Source organism: Petromyzon marinus, chromosome 73 (assembly GCF_048934315.1).
Source record: "Petromyzon marinus isolate PM22_M1 ecotype Great Lakes invasive population chromosome 73, UKy_Petmar_22M1.pri1.0, whole genome shotgun sequence".
Classification (NCBI taxonomy): Eukaryota; Metazoa; Chordata; class Hyperoartia; order Petromyzontiformes; family Petromyzontidae; genus Petromyzon; species Petromyzon marinus.
In genome coordinates, this window is record NC_133739.1 from 4,695,302 (window position 1) to 4,720,814 (window position 25,513).

Below are 25,513 nucleotides of genomic sequence, written 5' to 3' on the forward strand. Positions count from 1 at the left end.
AGCCCGTGCCACCCACTCACCCATCAGCTCCACCTTTTCTCCAGCCCGTGCCACTCACTCACCCATCAGCTCCACCTCTTCTCCGGCCCGTACCACTCAACTCTTCACCCACCCACGCAGTCTAACGCTCATTCACCATAGCGTGACATCGGCGGCTGTGGAAAAACAGCCGCACGGCTCGGCACGGCAGGGGAACGGTTGTGCCAGTGGGGGAAACAGGGGTGGCACGGTTCTGCGAGTGGGGGAAACAGGAGTGGCACGGCACGGTTGTGCCAGTGGGGGAAACAGGGGTGGCACGGCACGGTTCTGCCAGTGGGGGAAACAGGAGTGGCACGGCACGGTTCTGCCAGTGGGGGAAACAGGGGTGGCACGGCACGGTTCTGCCAGTGGGGGAAACAGGAGTGGCACGGCACGGTTCTGCCAGTGGGGGAAACAGGAGTGGCACGGCACGGTTGTGCCAGTGGGGGAAACAGGAGTGGTACGGCACGGTTGTGCCAGTGGGGGAAACAGGGGTGGCACGGCACGGTTCTGCCAGTGGGGGAAACAGGAGTGGCACGGCACGGTTCTGCCAGTGGGGGAAACAGGGGTGGCACGGCACGGTTCTGCCAGTGGGGGAAACAGGAGTGGCACGGCACGGTTCTGCCAGTGGGGGAAACAGGAGTGGCACGGCACGGTTGTGCCAGTGGGGGAAACAGGAGTGGCACGGCACGGTTGTGCCAGTGGGGGAAACAGGAGTGGCACGGCACGGTTGTGCCAGTGGGGGAAACAGGGGTGGCACGGCACGGTTCTGCCAGTGGGGGAAACAGGAGTGGCACGGCACGGTTCTGCCAGTGGGGGAAACAGGAGTGGCACGGCACGGTTGTGCCAGTGGGGGAAACAGGAGTGGCACGGCACGGTTGTGGCAGTGGGGGAAACAGGGGTGGCACGGCACGGTTGTGCCAGTGAGGGAAACGGGAGTGGCACGGCACGGTTCTGCCAGTGGGGGAAACAGGGGTGGCACGGCACGGCACGGCACGGTTCTGCCAGTGGGGGAAACGGGGGTGGCACGGCACGGTTGTGCCAGTGGGGGAAACAGGGGTGGCACGGCACGGTTCTGCCAGTGGGGGGAACGGGGGTGGCACGGCACGGTTGTGTTTATTTATTTTTATTTATTCAGATTTCCTCACAGCATGCCGAGCCACGAGGGGGAGCGGAGATCAGCACGAGCAACGCCACACAGACACCCGAGTGTGCCCCGTGACCTCCTCCCAGGTGACCTCCTCCCCCTGCACCTAGCCTGGTACAGCAATCAACCCATAGACGCCTGCGTGTGTCCCGTGACTCCCTCATGCTGCACCTGGCCTGGCACCTGGGCCCATCCTGTGACCGCCTGCCAGCTGCGCCAGCCTCCTCTGCTCCACCTGAATGGCCTCGAGGAGCACCTAGCCTGGCACAAGCGCCGCGTGCGTTGCGTGCGATGCCGCGCCCCAGCGATGGGAAGTTCCACGTTCCTATGCCCGGGGATGGGGGGGTCGAGTCCATCCACGGCACACCCCTAGATCCACTCGGCCTTAAATGATGGCCTGGTGGGTTATTAAAAATAAAGCACTATGGGGCCGTCCATAAATGACGTCACGTGATTTTTGACCCCCTCCCCCCTTCGTCACATGACGTCACAAAAAGTCAAACCCCCACCCTCAAATATGACGTCAAAAAATATATAAAACATGCTTCAAATCGCTTTAAACTATTGTCACATTGTAGTGCGTATTTAATGTGGCTTGCAACTCTGATGTTGCAGGAGAAAACGTTGATTACAAAGTCTATTTAATCAAGTAGAACGTGTTGTCTACAATTATTTAAAGTTGCGCGTTTTGACGTGACGTCACATTTCTCAAACACCCTCCCCCTCCCTCGTCACACATCGTCACAAAAGTCTGACCCCACCCCCCCCCCCCCAGGTGCGTGACGTCATTTATGGACGGGCCCCCCAAGACGCTCGCTAATAGCGCTCGCCCCGACGGTCTATACAGCTATGGGGGGAGGGTGCTTTTGAGACTTAAATAGTAATCGGGCCTCAAGTAGTACATGGTGATGTCATTAAATACGCGATTAAGAATGTAGCGAGGGGGGAGAATATTACTGGGTGCTGAGACTCGGGATCTGGAGACTCGGGGTGTAGAGACTCGGGGTCTGGAGACTCGGGGTGTAGAGACTCGGGGTGTAGAGACTCGGGGTCTGGAGACTCGGGGTGTAGAGACTCGGGGTGTAGAGACTCGGGGTCTGGAGACTCGGGGTCTGGAGACTCGGGGTCTGGAGACTCGGGGTCTGGAGACTCGGGGTGTAGAGACTCGGGGTGTAGAGACTCGGGGTGTAGAGACTCGGGGTGTAGAGACTCGGGGTCTGGAGACTCGGGGTCTGGAGACTCGGGGTCTGGAGACTCGGGGTCTGGAGACTCGGGGTGTAGAGACTCGGGGTGTAGAGACTCGGGGTGTAGAGACTCGGGGTCTGGAGACTCGGGGTCTGGAGACTCGGGAAAATCGGATCTCAGGGTCTAAATACTCAAGAGTCTAGAGCCTCCATAAGTCTAGAGACTTAGGGAGACCGGGTCTCAGGGTCTAGAGACACAGGGAGACCGGGTCACAGGGTCTATAGACTCAGGGTCTAGAGACTCAGGGTCTAGAGACTCAGGGAGACCAGGTCTCAGGGTGTAGAGACTCAGGGTGTCGAGACTCAATTGAAACCCAGGGTCTAGAGACTCGGGGAGACCGGGACTCAGGGTCTGAGTCTCGATCGAGACACAAGTGTGTGGAAGTGCTCGCTACGTGAATAATTCAGATATTATTTCATGATTCCAATAATCACACTCATTCACATGCACACACGTACACCCAGTCATACACAGACACACACACACAGACACATGCAGTCACACACACACACACGTACACATACAGTCATAAAAGACATAGTCATACACAGACACGCACACAGACACACAAAGACATGCAGTCGTACATACACTAACACTCCTCGTCACACACACCGTGCGTCACACACACACACACCGTGCGTGCGTCACTCACACACACCACGCGTGCGTCACACACACACACCACGCGTGCGTCACTCACACACACCACGCGTGTGTCACACACACACACACACCACGCGTGTGTCACACTCTCACACACACCGTGCGTGCGTCACACACACACACCGTGCGTCACACACAAATCCGCGTGCGTCACACACACACACACCGTGCGTGCGTCACTCACACACACCACGCGTGCGTCACACACACACACCACGCGTGCGTCACACACACACACCACGCGTGCGTCACACACACACACCACGCGTGCGTCACACACTCACACACACCACGCGTGTGTCACACTCTCACACACACCGTGCGTGCGTCACACACACACACCGTGCGTGCGTCACTCACACACACACCGTGCGTGCGTCACTCACACACACCACGCGTGCGTCACACACACACACACCGTGCGTGTGTCACACACACACACCACGCGTGCGTCACACACACACACCATGCGTACGTCACACACACACACACACCGTGCGTCACACACACACACACACCGTGCGTGCGTCACTCACACACACCACGTGTGTGTCACACACACACACCGTGCGTGCGTCACACACACACACACCGTGCGTGCGTCACACACTCACACACACACACTCACACACACACTCACACACACACACCGTGCGTCACACACTCACACACACACACCACACGTGCGTCACACACTCACACACACTCACACACACACACTCACACACACCACACGTCACTCACTCACACACACTCACACACACACCACACGTGCGTCACACACTCACACACTCACACACACACTCACACACACCACACGTCACTCACTCACACACACTCACACACACACCACACGTGCGTCACACACTCACACACTCACACACACATTCACACACACCACACGTCACTCTCACACTCACCACACGTCACACTCACACACACACACACTCACACACACACTCACACACCGTGTGTGCGTCACACACTCACACGTCACACTCACACACGTCACACTCACACACACCACACGTCACACTCACACACACACCACACGTCACACTCACACACACACACCACACGTCACACTCACACACACACACCACACGTCACACTCACACACACACACCACACGTCACACTCACACACACACACACCACACGTCACACTCACACACTCACACACACTCACACACCACACGTCACACACACACACACACCGTGCGTCACTCACACACACACACACACCGTACGTCACACACACACTCACACACACACCGTGCATCACACACACTCACACACACTCACACACACACTCACACACACACACCACACGTCACACTCACACACACACACCACACGTCACACTCACACACACACACACCACACGTCACACTCACACACTCACACACACACACACACTCACTCACACACCACACGTCACACTCACACACACACACACACACCACACGTCACACTCACACACACTCACACACACTCACTCACACACCACACGTCACACACACACACACCGTGCGTCACTCACACACACTCACACCGTGCGTCACACACACACTCACACACACTCATACACACCGTGCATCACACACACACACACACCGTGCGTCACTCACACACACACACACCACACGTCACACACACACTCACTCACACACTCACACACACACCACACGTCACACTCACACACACTCATACACACACACCACACCACACGTCACACTCACACACACACACTCACACACACACTCACACACACTCACACACACACACCGTGCGTCACACACACTCACACACACTCACACACCACACGTCACTCACACACACACACTCACACACACACACACTCACACACACACCGTGCGTCACACACACTCACACTCACACACTCACACACGCTCACACTCACACACACCACACGTCACACTCACACACACACACCACACGTGCGTCACACACACACTCACACACACACTCACACACACACGCTCACACACTCACACACACTCACACACACCGTGCATCACATACACACACCGTGCGTCACACACACTCACACACACACACTCACACACTCACACACACACTCACACACACTCACACACACACACTCACACACACTCACACACACTCACACACACCACACGTCACACACACACTCACACACACACACACCACACGTCACACTCACACACACACACACCACACGTCACACTCTCACACACACTCACACACACACACACTCACACACCACACGTCACTCACACACACACACGTCACTCACACACACACACTCACACACACACACTCACACACACACCGTGCGTCACACACACTCACACTCACACACACACACTCACACACACTCACACACACTCACACACACACCACACCACACGTCACACTCCGTATCCGTCGTCGAACGCCCGACCCAGCAGCGCTCTGCGCAGCACCAGGAAGGCGATGGCCACCGCGAGGAGCGCCACCAGTAGGGAGGAGGCCAGCCCCCGCCCCCCCACGGCCCCTCCCCTCGGCCCCCCGCTCCCCACCTCCTCCCCCCCTTCGGCCCCCCTCCCCCCGTGCCCCCCGCCGGGCTGCGCTGCTGCTGCTGCTGCTGAAGATGAGGTGGTGGTGGCGGTGGTGGTGGCCGTGGTGGCCGTGGTGGCGGTGGTGGCCACGCGTTGCCGGGGCTCCGTGCTGGCTGGCGACTGTCGCGCGTGAGGATGGGACGGGGGGGGGGGGAGATGGAGGGAGAGTGAGCGGGTGGCTGGGTGGGTGGCTGGGTGGGTGGCTGGGTGGGCGGGCGGGCGGCTGGGCAGGTGGGCGGGTGGCTGGGTGGGTGGGTGGCTGGGCGGGCGGCTGGGTGGGCGGGTGGGCGGCTGGGTGGGCGGGCGGGCGGCTGGGCAGGTGGGCGGGTGGCTGGGCGGGTGGCTGGGTGGCTGGGCGGGTGGGTGGGTGGCTGGGTAGGTGGGTGGCTGGGTGGGTGGGTGGCTGGGTGGGTGGGTGGCTGGGTGGGCGGGTGGGTGGCTGGGTGGGCGGGTGGGTGGCTGGGTGGGCGGGTGGCTGGGCGGGCGGCTGGGTGGGCGGGCGGGCGGCTGGGTGGGCGGGCGGGCGGCTGGGTGGGCGGGCGGGCGGCTGGGTGGGCGGGCGGGCGGCTGGGCGGGTGGCTGGGTGGCTGGGTGGGTGGCTGGGTTGCTGGGTGGGTGGGTGGCTGGGCGGGTGGGTGGGTGGTTTGGTGGGTGGTGCCGTACTTTAACGCTGTGGTGAACAATGCCTTGGGGGGGAACGGCCAATTCCAATTGGCTATTACCCTCATGGCGCTTGTAGCCACCACAACGGCCAATGGGTGCTCTGGATGGGTGCGAGGGGCTGATAACCCCTCCACCTTCAATTTAACTACCGTGAAAACGTGTGCAAAATATCGAACTAAGCTCGTGTGAGAGGCCCCGGGTGGACAGGTGTCTATGACATCTCCTGGTCATACCCCAAATTGGCAGAGCCAGGAGACTGAATCCGTACCCTCGGAGTTCCTCCAGAAACAGCAAAAAGCCACTGCGGGTGGCCACTTGGAATGTTCAAACGCTCACTACGGATGAGAGGCTGCCACTCCTCTGTCGGGAGCTGGATCGGTACCGCCTGGATCTCTGCGGCATTCAGGAGGTCTGGTGGACTGCCTCTGGCTCCTGCCACCATGAGGGGTGGACAGTCCTCTATTTGGGACAGGACACTGCCAAACAACAGGGAGTGGCTCTTCTACTGAACAAAAGAATGAGGGGGACGTGGGAGCGTGGTGGTGAGGTGTGGGAAGCTGTGAGCCCCAGGCTACTTTGGGCTCGCCTTCCCATCAATCGGAGGCGAGGAGTGGTGGTCGTGGTTACTTAAGCCCCCACCGAAGACGAACATCAGTGGAGGGATGCAGGCAAGGCCAATGAGTTAGATGCTTTCTATGACCTCCTGTCACAGGTGCTGGCTAAAGTGGCCCCTCGGGATAGAGTCATCTTGTTGGGTGACTTCAATGCCCGAGTGGTTCATGATGCTGGCAACTGGTCTGCAGTGATTGGAAGGCATGGGCCAGATCAGCTCAATAACAACGGTCAGAGGCTGCTAGACTTCTATGCAGCCCATGGGCTTGTAATTACCAACACGCTGTTCTGGCATCGGCGCAACTACACAACATCACGGATGCACGCCGGGTCCAAGCAAAAACATTTGCTGGACTATTTAGTGATGGAATAGCGGATGCGGGCCCATGTCCTTGACAGCAGGACCTACCGTGGAGCTGATCTGCCAACTGACCATCAGCTTGTCATCTGTAAGATGCACCTGCCATTCTTCTACTCCAAGTGGTGGGTGTACACCCAGGACCCCATTCCAACCTAAGGTGGCCTAGTCTCAGCTAGATAATGAAAGTTGCAAGTGAGAATTTCATCATCGATTGCAGTTGGGGTTGGCAGAGTCCCCCACTCCTCCTGATGCCAAGGGAAAATGGGTAAAAGTTTAGGAGTGTGGCTCATGCAACCACAATGACTGCTTTAGATACGCGGTCCAAACCTCCCCAGAGACCTTGGCTGACGGAGGAAGTGTTCCGGCTGTCTGAGAAAAAGCGACAGGCCCACTCCGACCATCTACAGCTCCAGGTCTTCTCAGCCACGGTCACACCCTCCCTTTTCTATGATTGTGAAACGTGGATGACTCGAATGGAACATCTGCGTTGGTTAGAAACATTTCGGCTGACCTGCTGAAGATCAATTCTAGGTTTAACCAGGCTGGATTGTGTGAAGAGCTCAGAAATCCTTGAAAGATCTGGACAAAGTCCCATTGGTGAGCTCCTCCGGCAGGCAAGGCTGCGTTGGCTGGGTCATGTAGCCCGCAAACCAAGCCACCTAATGCCCAAACAGCTTTTGTCCGCCCAGATAGAGGGGGCTAAACGGGTATGGCATGGGCTAGAGAAGAGATGGAGTGATGTGGTACGAGAGTGGACTTGCCAATGACCAGCGATACCAAGAACAGCCTCTGTGAGTGAGTGGAAGGGTGAGTGGGGCAGTGAGTGGGTGAGTGGGTGGGTGAGTGGGTGAGCAGGTGAGTGGGTGGGTGGGTGAGTGGGTGAGCGAGTGAGTGGAAGGGTGAGTGAGTGGGGCAGTGAGTGGGTGGGTGAGTGGGTGAGTGAGCGGGTGAGTGAGTGGGTGAGTGAGTGGGTGAGTGAGTCGGTGGGTGAGTGAGTGAGTGAGTGGAAGGGTGAGTGAGTGGGGCAGTGAGTGGTTGTGTGAGTGGGTGAGTGAGTGGGTGAGTGGGTGGGTGGGTGAGTGGGTGAGTTTGTGAGTCAGTGGGTGGGTGAGTGAGTGAGTAGAAGGGTGAGTGAGTGGGGCAGTGAGTGGGTGAGTGAGTGGGTGAGTGAGTGGGTGGGTGGGTGAGTGGGTGAGTTTGTGAGTGAGTGGGTGGGTGGGTGAGTGGGTGAGTTGGTGAGTGAGTGGGTGGGTGAGTGGGTGAGTTTGTAAGTGAGTGGGTGGGTGAGTTTGTGAGTGAGTGGGTGGGTGGGTGAGTGGGTGAGTTTGTGAGTGAGTGGGTGGGTGGGTGAGTTTGTGAGTGGGTGGGTGAGTTTGTGAGTGAGTGGGTGGGTAGGTGAGTGGGTGAGTTTGTGAGTGAGTAGGTGGGTGAGTGGATGAGTTTGTGAGTGAGTGGGTGGGTGGGTGAGTGGGTGAGTTTGTGAGTGAGTAGGTGGGTGAGTGGATGAGTTTGTGAGTGAGTGGGTGGGTGGGTGAGTGGGTGAGTTTGTGAGTGAGTGGGTGGGTGGGTGAGTGGGTGAGTTTGTGAGTGGGTGGGTGGGTGAGTGGGTGAGTTTGTGAGTGAGTGGGTGGGTGGGTGAGTGGGTGAGTTTGTGAGTGAGTAGGTGGGTGAGTGGATGAGTTTGTGAGTGAGTGGGTGGGTGGGTGAGTGGGTGAGTTTGTGAGTGAGTGGGTGGGTGGGTGAGTGGGTGAGTTTGTGAGTGGGTGGGTGGGTGAGTGGGTGAGTTTGTGAGTGAGTGGGTGGGTGGGTGAGTTTGTGAGTTACCGGTGGACGGAGTCTCTGAGCTCCCGATTCTCCGCTCTCTTCCTGGGGTTCACTTGGAGAGGGGGATGGACCTAGTAACAACAACAACAACTCGCTCATCACCCACTTAATCACTCACCATGCCACACACAAAGCCACCCAACCACCCAGCCACTCACCAAGCCACCCAACCACCCAACCACTCACCAAGCCACCCAACCACCCAACCACTCACCAGGCCACCCACCAACTCACCCACCCACTCAGCCACCCACACAACTACCCACCCACTCACTCACCCACCCCTCCACCCACCCACCTACTCACCCACTCAGCCACCCACTCAGCCACCCACTCAGCCACCCACCCACCGGCCCACACAACTACCCACCCACCCACTCACCCACCCACTCACTCACTCACCCACCCCTCCACCCACTCACCTACCCACCTATATCCACCCACCTATATCCACCCACCGTGCACCGTGCGTTACGGGCTCTGTGTGCATCACCACCACAGCCGTTGCCCACCTGTGGAAGCGATGCTGTCACTGCTGGCGCTGTCAATGCCACCACCACCGCCACCGCCGCCGCCGCTGCCGCTGCCCTCTGGAGGTTGCGTCCCTGGCGCGGTCGCCTCCGGCTGCAACAAGACCGGGAATCACCAGGGGGCAGTCCCAGCAGGGGGCTGAGTTTGTGTGTGAGTGAGTGTCAGTGTGAGTGAGTGGGTGAGTGGGTGCGCGAGTGTCAGTGGGTCTGAGTGAGTGAGTGTGTGAGTGAGCGAGTGATAGAGTGAGCAAGTGGGTGAGTGAGTGAGCCAGTCAGCGAGTGAACCAGCCAGCGAGTGAGCCAGCCAGCTAGCGAGTGAGTCACCTTGAAGCTGATCTGCCGAGCCAGCTCAAGAGTGAGTGAGCGAGTGAGCCAGCCAGCGAGTGAGCCAGCCAGCAAGCGAGTGAGCCAGCCAGTGACTGAGCCAGCCAGCGAGTGAGTGAGCGAGTGAGCCAGTGCGCTAGCCAGCGAGTGAGTGAGCCAACGAGTGAATGAGCCAGCTCAAGAGTGAGCGAGTGAGCCAGCCAGCAAGTGAGTGAGCCAGCGAGTGAGCCAGCCTGCGAGTGAGTGAGCCAGCCAGCGAGCGAGTGAGCCAGCCAGCGAGTGAGCCAGCGAGCGAGTCACCTTGAAGCTGATCTGCTGAGCCAGCTCAAGAGTGAGTGAGCGAGTGAGTGAGCCAGCCAGCGAGTGAGTGAGCGAGTGAGTGAGCCAGCCAGTGAGTGAGTGAGCCAGCCTGCGAGTGAGTGAGCCAGCCAGCGAGCGAGTGAGTCACCTTGAAGCTGATCTGCCGAGCCAGCTCGTGAGCCTCGCTGTCGTCCGGGCCTGGCCCCTCGGCCGCCTCCGGCAACGCCGCCCTCAAACGCTCCCCACAGCCCTCGCACACAAACTCTCTCGAGCTAGAGGGGGGCACGGGGGGGGGCACGGGGGGCACAGGGGGGGCACGGGGGGGCACGGGGGGGGGGCACAATGGGGGGGGTGTGAGACAAACTACACCAGAACAACCACCACCTCCTCTACAACCTCTACAACCTCTACCACCTCTACCACCTCTACCACCTCTACAACCTCTACCACCTCCTCTACAACCTCTACCACCTCTACAACCTCTACAACCTCTACAACCTCTACCACCTCTACAACCTCTACAACCTCTACCACCTCTACAACCTCTACAACCTCTACAACCTCTACCACCTCTACAACCTCTACAACCTCTACCACCTCTACCACCTCTACAACCTCTACCACCTCTACAACCTCTACCACCTCTACAACCTCTACCACCTCTACAACCTCTACAACCTCTACCACCTCTACAACCTCTACCACCTCTACCACCTCTACAACCTCTACAACCTCTACCACCTCTACAACCTTTACAACCTCTACCACCTCTACAACCTCTACAACCTCTACCACCTCTACAACCTCTACCACCTCTACCACCTCTACCACCTCTACAACCTCTACCACCTCTACCACCTCTACCACCTCTACAACCTCTACCACCTCTACCACCTCAACCACCTCTACCACCTCTACCATCTCTACAACCTCTACAACCTCTACCACCTCTACAACCTCTACCACCTCTACCACCTCTACCACCTCTACCACCTCTACCACCTCTACAACCTCTACCACCTCTACAACCTCTACCACCTCTACCACCTCTACCACCTCTACCACCTCTACCACCTCTACAACCTCTACCACCTCTACAACCTCTACAACCTCTACCACCTCTACAACCTCTACCACCTCTACAACCTCTACAACCTCTACCACCTCTACAACCTCTACCACCTCTACAATCAATCTCTACCACCTCTACCACCTCTACAACCTCTACAACCTCTACCACCTCTACAACCTCTACCACCTCTACAACCTCTACCACCTCTACAACCTCTACAACCTCTACCACCTCTACCACCTCTACAACCTCTACCACCTCTACAACCTCTACCACCTCTACAACCTCTACAACCTCTACCCCCTCTACAACCTCTACAACCTCTACCACCTCTACCACCTCTACAACCTCTACCACCTCTACAACCTCTACAACCTCTACAACCTCTACAACCTCTACCACCTCCTCTACCACCTCTACAACCTCTACAACCTCTACCACCTCTACCACCTCCTCTACCACCTCTACAACCTCTACAACCTCTACAACCTCTACAACCTCTACAACCACCACCTCCTCTACAACCTCTACAACCTCTACCACCTCTACCACCTCTACCACCTCTACAACCTCTACCACCTCTACAACCTCTACCACCTCTACAACCTCTACCACCTCTACCACCTCTACCACCTCTACCACCTCTACCACCTCTACCACCTCTACAACCTCTACCACCTCTACAACCTCTACCACCTCTACAACCTCTACCACCTCTACCACCTCTACCACCTCTACCACCTCTACCACCTCTACCACCTCTACCACCTCTACCACCTCTACCACCTCTACAACCTCTACCACCTCTACCACCTCTACCACCTCTACCACCTCTACCACCTCTACCACCTCTACAACCTCTACCACCTCTACCACCTCTACCACCTCTACAACCTCTACCACCTCTACCACCTCTACCACCTCTACAACCTCTACAACCTCTACAACCTCTACCACCTCTACCACCTCTACAACCTCTACCACCTCTACAACCTCTACCACCTCTACCACCTCCTCTACACCTCTACAACCTCTACCACCTCTACAACCTCTACAACCTCTACCACCTCTACAACCTCTACAACCTCTACCACCTCTACAACCTCTACCACCTCTACCACCTCTACAACCTCTACAACCTCTACCACCTCTACAACCTCTACCACCTCTACAACCTCTACCACCTCTACCACCTCTACAACCTCTACCACCTCTACAACCTCTACCACCTCTACCACCTCTACCACCTCTACCACCTCTACCACCTCTACAACCTCTACCACCTCTACCACCTCTACAACCTCTACAACCTCTACCACCTCTACAACCTCTACCACCTCTACCACCTCTACCTCCTCTACAACCTCTACAACCTCTACCACCTCTACAACCTCTACCACCTCTACAACCTCTACCACCTCTACCACCTCTACAACCTCTACCACCTCTACCACCTCTACAACCTCTACAACCTCTACAACCTCTACAACCTCTACCACCTCTACAACCTCTACCACCTCTACAACCTCTACAACCTCTACCACCTCTACAACCTCTACCACCTCTACCACCTCTACCACCTCTACAACCTCTACAACCTCTACCACCTCTACCACCTCTACAACCTCTACAACCTCTACCACCTCTACAACCTCTACCACCTCCACAACCTCTACCACCTCTACCACCTCTACAACCTCTACCACCTCTACAACCTCTACCACCTCTACAACCTCTACAACCTCTACCACCTCTACCACCTCTACAACCTCTACCACCTCTACAACCTCTACCACCTCTACCACCTCCTCTACAACCTCTACAACCTCTACAACCTCTACCACCTCTACAACCTCTACAACCTCTACCACCTCTACAACCTCTACAACCTCTACCACCTCCTCTACAACCTCTACAACCTCTACCACCTCTACAACCTCTACAACCTCTACCACCTCTACAACCTCTACAACCTCTACAACCTCTACCACCTGTACAACCTCTACCACCTCTACAACCTTTACCACCTCTACCACCTCTACAACCTCTACCACCTCTACAACCTCTACCACCTCTACCACCTCTACAACCTCTACCACCTCTACCACCTCCTCTACAACCTCTACCACCTCTACAACCTCTACCACCTCTACAACCTCTACCACCTCTACCACCTCTACAACCTCTACCACCTCTACAACCTCTACCACCTCTACAACCTCTACCACCTCTACCACCTCTACAACCTCTACCACCTCTACAACCTCTACCACCTCTACAACCTCTACAACCTCTACCACCTCTACAACCTCTACCACCTCTACAACCTCTACCACCTCTACAACCTCTACAACCTCTACCACCTCTACCACCTCTACAACCTCTACCACCTCTACCACCTCCTCTACAACCTCTACAACCTCTACCACCTCTACCACCTCTACAACCTCTACAACCTCTACCACCTCTACAACCTCTACCACCTCTACCACCTCTACCACCTCTACAACGTCTACAACCTTTACCACCTGTACAACCTCTACAACCTCTACCACCTCTACCACCTCTACAACCTCTACAACCTCTACCACCTCTACAACCTCTACCACCTCTACAACCTCTACCACCTCTACCACCTCTACAACCTCTACCACCTCTACAACCTCTACCACCTCTACCACCTCTACCACCTCTACAACCTCTACAACCTCTACAACCTCTACCACCTCTACAACCTCTACCACCTCTACCACCTCTACAACCTCTACCACCTCTACAACCTCTACCACCTCTACAACCTCTACAACCTCTACCACCCACCATCAACTCCCATTACAGTCCATCACGGTGGTGATCCCGAATTAACGAATTGGTTGCCCTTGATATATCCTGGGACCGTTTCCGAGTACACAAAAGGAGAATACATTTCTCCCTAGTCGGGGTATTTTTTTCACGGCGGCCAATGGCTTGGCCATTGCTCGACCAAACGGCTGCATCCATTGCCGATGCACGGCCACGTGATGGACAAGGGAACCCCCCCCTCCCCCGAGCAGCTCCTCACGGATCAGCGACGGAATTTCTCGTCCAAGCTGCACAGAAGCTTGACACCGATGCTGTGCCAGGCAGCTAATGAGGCGCAGACAGATTGGGAGCCTTGGTGCGCGTACAGCATGGCCCCGCACGCCTCTATGGGATTTTCCCCGGGTTTTCCTCATGTACGGGCAGGAAAACGAACCCCCAACTGAGGCGCAATTGGGCATGGCCTCGGGGCGGGGGGGGGCGGGGGAAAGAGAGCAGCCATGCCCGTTCCCCTGCAGGCTACGGTGAGTCGTATCTCTGAAGCTCGCCAAGCGGCAAAGAGAAAACCCCGCCAAGGCGCAAGCTGCTAATGACGAGAACACGGGGGAGGCGTGGGCACGTGCTTCCATGGGCAATCGGGGGACGGGGCATGGTTACAAGTTGCGTCGGCCATGGCAAGGCCCCGCCGAGGTGGTAGAAGCCGAGCGGCCACGGTGAGTGAGAATGCAGGTGGGACGCCGCCGCTGGTTTGTTCACCCGTCGCGCCTGAAACCAAACGTTCTTCCCCCTACAAGACAGCTCACCGCCAAGCCCAGTTGGCGCGTCCGGCGAGCCGGGGCAGACGGCCAAGGAAATCACGCCTCTGTAAAAAATGCGTTGTGCAGCCCGCAGATTTCCAAGTCCCTGAAAGTCTGGGGAATCTCAAGAAGCCGCCACGTGGCAATTGGATCAGATTCTTCCGAAGAGCCCAAGGATGAGGCTACCCCCTTTCAAGGCTTTTGTGCGAGCCCCCGTTGCCCGGAAGGGGCGCAAAAATCTGCCCAGAGCGATGGACCGGCGTCAAGGACCCGGTCAAAGTGATTACGATTCTGCTCAGCGGGTCTCCCAGGGACATTGCGGTTTTTTTTTGTTTTTTTACGGTCCTTCCGCCCTAACGAGCGTCGGGCGTCGGGTTCAAAAATGTTCTTCTTCCCTAACGCGAGAGAATTGTTATTGAGAGCCGAGATGGTTGATTTTTTTAAGAAGGGAGTGGGGGGCGCGGTGATGTAGAGACGGTGCGTGTGAGAGACAGTGCGTGTGTGTGTGTGTGTTGGGGGGAGCGGTAGTGTAGCGGTTAGCGCTACGCTGCGCTGTGAACCCGGCGACACGGGTTCGATTCCCGCTCATGGCCAACACCGGTGACGATTATCTGAACCGGTCCCGGGCCTCCCCTAGGTCGACTCAGCCTCAAATGAGTACCTGGTGCGGTGTGTAAACATCGCCACTAGGGAGACAAAGGCGGTCGGGCGTGGTGCTGGCCACCCACCCCCTCGTGTACCGTTCCGGCCTTCATAGGTGCTCGCTAACAGCACTTGCCCCTACAGTCTGTTAAGGCTATACGGGGGATTTTTTTTTCTTTGTTGAAACAGTGCATGTGTGTGTTGGGCTGGGCCATGTAGCCCGCATGCCCAGCCACCGTATGCCGAAACAGCTTTTGTTCGGCCGGATCGAGGGGGCTAAACGGGCGCGGCACGGGCTAGAAAAGAGATGGAGTGATGTGGAACAGGGGGACTTGGAGCTGATTGGACTTGCCGTTGACTGGTACCAGCGGTGTCAAGATCGGGCTCTGTGGAGGAGGCTTGTGAAGGACGCTACTGGGCAGTTGGAGGCAGTCGCCCTCCAACAACAACGGAGGGCGGAGGAGCGACGCTCACAACAACGAGCGGAGCGCCGGGTGGCTAAAGCACAGCAGGTTGGCACAGTAGGGGGCACAGGTGGTGCATCAGCCAGTCGTCTCAGTCATCTCAGTCAGTCGACCCGTGGCACTTGGGTCTGCCCCGTGACCTCCTGCCAGCGGGCGTTCGACACTTCACGTGGCCTCAAGGTGCACATGGCCTGGCACAAGCGTCGCGGTGACGTCACCGCCACTTAGTGGCGAATGGCGTTTGTTGTTGTTGTTGAAACAGTGCGTGTGTGTGTTGAAACAGTGCGCGTGTGTGTGCGTGTGTGTGTGTGTTGAAACACTGTGTGTGTTCGTGTGTTGAAACTGTGTGTGTGTTGAAACTGTGCATGTGTGTGTGTTGAAACAGTGCGTGTGTGTTTTGAAACAGTGCGTGTGTGTGTGTTGAAACAGTGCGTGTGTGTGTGTGTTGAAACAGTGTGTGTGTGTTGAAACAGTGTGTGTGTGTGTGTGTTGAAACAGTGTGTGTGTGTGTTGAAACAGTGCGTGTGTGGAGACAGTGCGGGGATAAAAAGCAAGAGGCAAGGTTCGGGGCTGTCGTGGGATCGGGGTCGACGGTCTTCGCGCCGTCGCTGTCGTCGCCACTTACGTGCCATCCCTGGCCAAGTTATCTCCGTGTTATCCCTGGCCAAGTTATCGGCGTGCCATCCCTGGCCAAGTTATCTGTGTGCCATCCCTGGCCAAGTTATCTCCGTGCAATCCCTGGCCCAAGTTATCTGCGTGCCAACCCTGGCCAAGTTATCTGTGTGCCATCCCTGGCCAAGTTATCTGCGTGGCATCCCTGGCCCAAGTTATCTGCATGCCATCCCTGGCGAAGTTATCTGCGTGCCATCCCTGGCCAAGTTATCTGGGTGCCATCCCTGGCCAAGTTATCTGTGTGCCATCCCTGGCCCAAGTTATCTGCATGCCATCCCTGGCCCAAGTTATCTGTGTGCCAACCCTGGCCAAGTTATCTGTGTGCCATCCCTGGCCAAGTTATCTGTGTGCCATCCCTGGCCAAGTTATCTGCGTGCCATCCCTGACCAAGTTATCTGCGTGCCATCCCTGGCCCAAGTTATCTGCGTGCCATCCCTGGCCCAAGTTATCTGCGTGCCATCCCTGGCCAAGTTATCTGGGTGCCATCCCTGGCCAAGTTATCTCCATGCCATCCCTGGCCAAGTTATCTGTGTGTCATCCTTGGCGAAGTTATCTCCGTGTCATCCCTGGTCCAAGTTATATGCGTGCCATTCCTGGCCCAAGTTATCTCCGTGTCATCCCTGGTCCAAGTTATCTGCGTGCCATCCCTGGCCCAAGTTATCTGCGTGCCATCCCTGGCCAAGTTATCTGCGTGCCATCCCTGGCCAAGTTATCTGCGTGCCATTCCTGGCCAAGTTATCTGCGTGCCATCCCTGGCCAACTTATCTCCGTGCCATCCCTGGCGAAGTTATCTGCGTGCCATCCCTGGCCAAGTTATCTCCGTGCCATCCCTGGCGAAGTTATCTGCGTGCCATCCCTGGCCAAGTTTTCTGCGTGCCAACCCTGGCCAAGTTATCTGCGTGTCATCCCTTGGCCAAGTTATCTGTATGCCATCCCTTGGCCAAGTTATATGTGTGCCATCCCTGGCCCAAGTTATCTGCGTGTCATCCTTGGCCAAGTTATCTGCGTGCCATCCCTGTCCAAAGTTATCTGCGTGTCATCCCTGGCGAAGTTATCTGCGTGCCATCCCTGGCCAAAGTTATCTGTGTGCCATCCCTGGCCAAGTTATCTGCGTGCCATCCCCGGCGAAGTTATCTGCATGCCATCCCTGGCCCAAGTTATATGCGTGCCATCCCTGCCCCAAGTTATCTGCGTGCCATCCCTGGTCCAAGTTATCTGCGTGCCATCCCTGGCCAAGTTATCTAGGTGCCATCCCTGGCCAAGTTATCTCCGTGCAATCCCTGGCCCAAGTTATCTGCATGCCATCCCTGGCCAAGTTATCTGCGTGCCATCCCTGGCCCAAGTTATCTGTGTGCCAACCCTGGCCAAGTTATCTGTGTGCCATCCCTGGCCAAGTTATCTGTGTGCCATCCCTGGCCCAAGTTATCTGTGTGCCATCCCTGGCCAAGTTATCTGCGTGCCATCCCTGGCCAAATTATCTGGGTGCCATCCCTGGCCAAGTTATCTGCGTGCCATCCCTGGCCCAAGTTATCTGTGTGCCATCCCTGGCCAAGTTATCTGCATGCCATCCCTGGCCCAAGTTATCTGTGTGCCAACCCTGGCCAAGTTATCTGCGTGCCATCCCTGGCCAAGTTATCTGCGTGCCATCCCTGGCCAAGTTATCTCCGTGCCATCCCTGGCCCAAGTTATCTGCGTGCCAACCCTGGCCAAGTTATCTGTGTGCTATCCCTGGCCAAGTTATCTGCGTGCCATCCCTGGCCAAGTTATCTGCGTGCCATCCCTGGCCAAGTTATCTGCGTGCCATCCCTGGCCAAGTTATCTGTGTGCCATCCCTAGCCAAGTTATCTGCGTGCCATCCCTGTCAAAGTTATCTCCGTGTCATCCCTGGCCAACTTATCTCCGTGCCATCCCTGGCGAAGTTATCTGCGTGTCATCCCTTGCCAAGTTATCTGCGTGTCATCTCTGGCCAAGTTATCTGCGTGCCATCCCTGGCCAAGTTATCTGCGTGCCATCCCTGGCTAAGTTATTTGCGTGCCATCCCTGGCCCAAGTTATCTGCCTGCCATCCCTGGCCAAGTTATCTCCGTGCCATCCCTGGCCAAGTTATCTGTGTGCCATCCCTAGCCAAGTTATCTGCGTGCCATCCCTGTCAAAGTTATCTCCGTGTCATCCCTGGCCAACTTATCTCCGTGCCATCCCTGGCGAAGTTATCTGCGTGTCATCCCTTGCCAAGTTATCTGCGTGTCATCTCTGGCCAAGTTATCTGCGTGCCATCCCTGGCCAAGTTATCTGCGTGCCATCCCTGGCTAAGTTATTTGCGTGCCATCCCTGGCCCAAGTTATCTGCCTGCCATCCCTGGCCAAGTTATCTGCGTGCCATCCCTGGCCCAAGTTATCTGTGTGCCATCCCTGGCCCAAGTTATCTGTGTGCCATCCCTGGCCAAGTTATCTCCGTGCCATCCCTGGCCAAGTTATCTCCGTGCCATCCCTGGCCCAAGTTATCTCCGTGCCATCCCTGGCCAAAGTTATCTGCGTGCCATCCCTGGCCAAAGTTATCTGTGTGCCATCCCTGGCCAAGTTATCTCCATGCCATCCCTTGGCCAAGTTATCTGCGTGTCATCCTTGGCCAAGTTATCTGCGTGCCATCCCTGGCCAAGTTATCTGCGTGCCATCCCTGGCCAACTTATCTCCGTGCCATCCCTGGCGAAGTTATCTGCGTGCCATCCCTGGCCAAGTTATCTCCGTGCCATCCCTGGCGAAGTTATCTGCGTGCCATCCCTGGCCAAGTTTTCTGCGTGCCAACCCTGGCCAAGTTATCTGCGTGTCATCCCTTGGCCAAGTTATCTGCATGCCATCCCTTGGCCAAGTTATATGTGTGCCATCCCTGGCCCAAGTTATCTGCGTGTCATCCTTGGCCAAGTTATCTGAGTGCCATCCCTGTCCAAAGTTATCTGCGTGTCATCCCTGGCGAAGTTATCTGCGTGCCATCCCTGGCCCAAGTTATCTGTGTGCCATCCCTGGCCAAGTTATCTGCGTGCCATCCCTGGCGAAGTTATCTGCATGCCATCCCTGGCCCAAGTTATATGCGTGCCATCCCTGCCCCAAGTTATCTGCGTGCCATCCCTGGTCCAAGTTATCTGCGTGCCATCCCTGGCCAAGTTATCTAGGTGCCATCCCTGGCCAAGTTATCTCCGTGCAATCCCTGGCCCAAGTTATCTGCGTGCCATCCCTGGCCAAGTTATCTGCGTGCCATCCCTGGCCCAAGTTATCTGTGTGCCAACCCTGGCCAAGTTATCTGTGTGCCATCCCTGGCCAAGTTATCTGTGTGCCATCCCTGGCCAAGTTATCTGTGTGCCATCCCTGGCCAAGTTATCTGCGTGCCATCCCTGGCCAAATTATCTGCGTGCCATCCCTGGCGAAGTTATCTGCATGCCATCCCTGGCCCAAGTTATCTGTGTGCCATCCCTGGCCAAGTTATCTGCATGCCATCCCTGGCCCAAGTTATCTGTGTGCCAACCCTGGCCAAGTTATCTGCGTGCCATCCCTGGCCAAGTTATCTGCGTGCCATCCCTGGCCAAGTTATCTCCGTGCCATCCCTGGCCCAAGTTATCTGCGTGCCAACCCTGGCCAAGTTATCTGTGTGCTATCCCTGGCCAAGTTATCTGCGTGCCATCCCTGGCCAAGTTATCTGCGTGCCATCCCTGGCCAAGTTATCTGCGTGCCATCCCTGGCCAAGTTATCTGTGTGCCATCCCTAGCCAAGTTATCTGCGTGCCATCCCTGTCAAAGTTATCTCCGTGTCATCCCTGGCCAACTTATCTCCGTGCCATCCCTGGCGAAGTTATCTGCGTGTCATCCCTTGCCAAGTTATCTGCGTGTCATCTCTGGCCAAGTTATCTGCGTGCAATCCCTGGCCAAGTTATCTGTGTGCCATCCCTGGCTAAGTTATTTGCGTGCCATCCCTGGCCCAAGTTATCTGCCTGCCATCCCTGGCCAAGTTATCTCCGTGCCATCCCTGGCCAAGTTATCTGTGTGCCATCCCTAGCCAAGTTATCTGCGTGCCATCCCTGTCAAAGTTATCTCCGTGTCATCCCTGGCCAACTTATCTCCGTGCCATCCCTGGCGAAGTTATCTGCGTGTCATCCCTTGCCAAGTTATCTGCGTGTCATCTCTGGCCAAGTTATCTGCGTGCCATCCCTGGCCAAGTTATCTGCGTGCCATCCCTGGCTAAGTTATTTGCGTGCCATCCCTGGCCCAAGTTATCTGCCTGCCATCCCTGGCCAAGTTATCTGCGTGCCATCCCTGGCCCAAGTTATCTGTGTGCCATCCCTGGCCCAAGTTATCTGTGTGCCATCCCTGGCTAAGTTATCTGCGTGCCATCCCTGGCCCAAGTTATCTGCCTGCCATCCCTGGCCAAGTTATCTCCGTGCCATCCCTGGCGAAGTTATCTGTGTGTCATCCCTGGCCAAGTTATCTGCGTGCCATCCCTGGCCCAAGTTATCTGCCTGCCATCCCTGGCCAAGTTATCTGCGTCCCATCCCTGGCCAAGCTATCTGCGTGCCATCCCTGGCCCAAGTTATCTCCGTGCCATCCCTGGCCAAGTTATCTCCATGCCATCCCTTGGCCAAATTATCTGCGTGTCATCCTTGGCCAAGTTATCTGCGTGCCATCCCTGGCCAAAGTTATCTGCGTGCCATCCCTGGCCAAGTTATCTGTGTGCCATCTCTGGCCAAGTTATCTGCGTGCCATCCCTGGCCAAGTTATCTGGGTGCCATCCCTGGCCAAGTTATCTGCGTGCCAACCCTGGCCCAAGTTATCTTCGTGCCATCCCTGGCCAAGTTATCTCCGTGCCATCCCTGGCCCAAGTTATCTCCGTGCCATCCCTGGCCAAAGTTATCTGCGTGTCATCCTTGACCAAGTTATCTGCGTGCCATCCCTGGCCAAAGTTATCTGCGTGCCATCCCTGGCGAAGTTATCTGCGTGTCATCCCTTGCCAAGTTATCTGCGTGTCATCTCTGGCCAAGTTATCTGCGTGCCATCCCTGGCCAAGTTATCTGCGTGCCATCCCTGGCTAAGTTATTTGCGTGCCATCCCTGGCCCAAGTTATCTGCCTGCCATCCCTGGCCAAGTTATCTGCGTGCCATCCCTGGCCCAAGTTATCTGTGTGCCATCCCTGGCCCAAGTTATCTGTGTGCCATCCCTGGCTAAGTTATCTGCGTGCCATCCCTGGCCCAAGTTATCTGCCTGCCATCCCTGGCCAAGTTATCTCCGTGCCATCCCTGGCGAAGTTATCTGTGTGTCATCCCTGGCCAAGTTATCTGCGTGCCATCCCTGGCCCAAGTTATCTGCCTGCCATCCCTGGCCAAGTTATCTGCGTCCCATCCCTGGCCAAGCTATCTGCGTGCCATCCCTGGCCCAAGTTATCTCCGTGCCATCCCTGGCCAAGTTATCTCCATGCCATCCCTTGGCCAAATTATCTGCGTGTCATCCTTGGCCAAGTTATCTGCGTGCCATCCCTGGCCAAAGTTATCTGCGTGCCATCCCTGGCCAAGTTATCTGTGTGCCATCTCTGGCCAAGTTATCTGCGTGCCATCCCTGGCCAAGTTATCTGGGTGCCATCCCTGGCCAAGTTATCTGCGTGCCAACCCTGGCCCAAGTTATCTTCGTGCCATCCCTGGCCAAGTTATCTCCGTGCCATCCCTGGCCCAAGTTATCTCCGTGCCATCCCTGGCCAAAGTTATCTGCGTGTCATCCTTGACCAAGTTATCTGCGTGCCATCCCTGGCCAAAGTTATCTGCGTGCCATCCCTGGCCAAGTTATCTGTGTGCCATCTCTGGACAAGTTATCTGCGTGCCATCCCTGGCCAAGTTATCTGCGTGCCATCCCTGGCCAAGTTATCTGGGTGCCATCCCTGGCCAAGTTATCTGCGTGCCAACCCTGGCCCAAGTTATCTCCGTGCCATCCCTAGCCCAAGTTATCTGGGTGTCATCCCTGGCCCAAGTTATCTGCGTGAAGCGCCCTAATTAAGAAATAAAGAAACCCTCAACAGTTCGTGTTGTCCGAGAGTCATGACCTCCTGCCAGCGGGCGTTCGACACTTCACGTGGCCTTAACGTGCACATAGCCTGGCACAAGCGCCGTGGTGACGTCCCGCCACTTCGCGGCGAATGGTGGTTGTTGTTGTTCGTGTGTGTATGTAAGTACATGTGTATGTACGTGTATATGTACGTGTGTGTACGTGTGCGTGTGTACGTGTGCATGTTTGTACGTCTGTGCGTACCGTTTGGCGAGCTGTCTGCGCTCCTCCGCTGAGTAGTCGAGGGAGCCGATGGCTCCCTCCCCCTTGGTCGGCATGAACCCAATCAGAGCGAGCAGCGCTGTGCGGACTGCACACACCACGCGCACACACACAAGATACATACATACAGATACACACAGATACACACAGAGATACATACACACAGATACATACACACCCACAGATACATACACACAGAGATACATACAGAGACATACACATACATACTCAGACACATACAGAGACATACACATACATACACACAGATACATACATATATATACACACAGAGATATACACAGAGATACACACACGGATACATACACACAGATACATACACACCCACAGATACATACACACCCACAGATACATACACACAGAGATACATACAGAGACATACACATACATGCACACAGATACATACAAACAGAGACATACACATACAACAACAACAACCGCCATTCGCCACTAAGTGGCGGTGACGTCACCACGACGCTTGTGCCAGGCTATGTGCACCCTGAGGCCACGTGAAGTGTCGAACGCCCGCTGGCAGGAGGTCACGGGGCAGACCCAGGTGCCACGGGTCGACTGACTGAGATGACTGGCTGATGCACCACCTGTGCCCCCTACTGTGCCAACCTGCTGTGCTTTAGCCACCCGGCGCTCCGCTCGCTGTTGTGAGCGTCGCTCCTCCGCCCTCCGTTGTTGTTGGAGGGCGACTGCCTCCAACTGCCCAGTAGCATCCTTCACGAGCCTCCTCCACAGAGGCCGATCTTGACACCGCTGGTACCAGTCATCGGCAAGTCCACTCAGCTCCACGTCCTCCTGTACCACATCACTCCATCTCTTCTCTAGCCCGTGCCGCGCCCGCTTAGCCCCCTCAATCCGGCCAAACAAAAGCTGTTTCGGCATGCGGTGGCTGGGCATGCGGGCTTCATGACCCAGCCAACGCAGCCTTGCCTGCCGGAGGACCTCACCGATAGGACCTTGCCCAGATCTTTCAAGGATTTGTGAGCTCCTCACACAATCCAGCCTGGTTAAACCCAGGATGGATCGTAGGCAGGCCAGCCTAAATGTTTCTAACCGGCGAAGATGTTCCATTAGGGGAGCGACAGACCAGGTGGCTTGCACACAGCATTACACAACCGATGAAAATATATTGTCGCTGGACTGATTCTGAGTGAGGCCTCTGTTGTCAAACCGGAGCCTGTCATAAGCACACTGCCCAGGTATGGGAAACTCTCCAATCTCTCCACAACTGCTCCATCACCAATTGGGAGTTGTGGGGGTGGAGTGTCCGATGGTACAAAATACCCAGGCAGGTGCTTAGTTTTTGTGGGGCTGATGTTAAGGCCCCACCTCTTAGTGACATGCTCCAGGTTCAGCAAGAGCGTCTCCTCTGAGTGAGCAGCAATCACCAGATCATTATACTCAGATATACATACATATACACACACAAAGACACACAAAGATATGCATACGTATTGAAATCCATGTAGACTACACACAAACCATGCTTGAGTGGGTGAATAGGTGAGTGAGTGGGTGAGTGAGTAGGTGAGTGGGTGGGTGAGTGGGTGGGTGAGTGGGTGGGTTGGTGAGTGAGTGGGTGAGTGGGTTGGTAAGTAGATGGGTGGGTGGGTGAGTAGTTGAGTAAGTGCGTGAGTGGGTGGACGAGTGGGTGGGTGAGTGGGTGGGTAGGTGGATTGGTGAGTGAGTGGGTGAGTGGGTTGGTAAGTTGATGGGTGGGTGGGTGAGTGAGTAGTTGAGTGAGTGGGTGAGTGAGGTGAGTGGATGAGTGAGTGGGTGGGTGAGTGAGTGAGTAGGTGAGTGGGTGGGTGAGTGGGTGGATGAGTGGGTGGGTTGGTGAGTGAGTGGGTGAGTGGGTTGGTGAGTTAGTGGATGGGTGGGTGGGTGAGTAGGTGAGTGAGTGGGTGAGTGGGTTGGTGAGTTAGTGGATGGGTGGGTGAGTGAGTAGGTGAGTGGGTGGGTGAGTGGGTTGGTGAGTTAGTGGATGGGTGGGTGAGTAGGTGAGTGGGTGGGTGGGTGGGTGAGAGAGGTGAGTGGATGAGTGAGTGGGTGGGTGAGTGAGTAGGTGAGTGGGTGGGTGAGTGGGTGGGTTGGTGAGTGAGTGGGTGAGTGGGTGAGTGGGTTGGTGAGTTAGTGGATGGGTGGGTGGGTAAGTAGGTGAGTGGGTGGGTGGGTGAGTAAGTGAGTGAGGTGAGTGGATGAGTGAGTGGGTGGGTGAGTGAGTAGGTGAGTGGGTGGGTGGGTGAGTGAGTGAGTGAGTGGGTGGGTGAGTGAGTAGGTGAGTGGGTGGGTGGGTGAGTGAGTGAGTGAGTGCGTTTAGTGGATGAGTGAGTGGGTGGGTGAGTGAGTAGGTGAGTGAGTGGGTGGGTGAGTGAGTGAGTGAGTTGAGTGGATGAGTGAGTGGGTGGGTGGGTGAGTGAGTAGGTGAGTGAGTGAGTGAGTTGAGTGGAT

General features: G+C 56.2%; 1 protein-coding gene across 1 annotated transcript in view; it reads right to left on the reverse strand.

Moving 5' to 3' along the window:
* Nucleotides 1-1,128: 1,128 nt before the first annotated feature.
* LOC116957377 (ubiquitin-conjugating enzyme E2 J1) overlaps nucleotides 1,129-25,513 on the reverse strand; it is a 38,150-nt gene continuing 13,765 nt past the window's right edge. The window contains exons 5-9 of the mRNA XM_076055857.1: nucleotides 23,015-23,120; nucleotides 10,441-10,564; nucleotides 9,651-9,762; nucleotides 9,139-9,209; nucleotides 1,129-5,798 (exon numbers count right to left, since the gene is read on the reverse strand). Coding sequence (XP_075911972.1) covers nucleotides 5,490-5,798; nucleotides 9,139-9,209; nucleotides 9,651-9,762; nucleotides 10,441-10,564; nucleotides 23,015-23,120 — 722 coding nt within the window. The 3' untranslated portion in view covers nucleotides 1,129-5,489. The remainder of the gene's footprint in view (nucleotides 5,799-9,138; nucleotides 9,210-9,650; nucleotides 9,763-10,440; nucleotides 10,565-23,014; nucleotides 23,121-25,513) is intronic.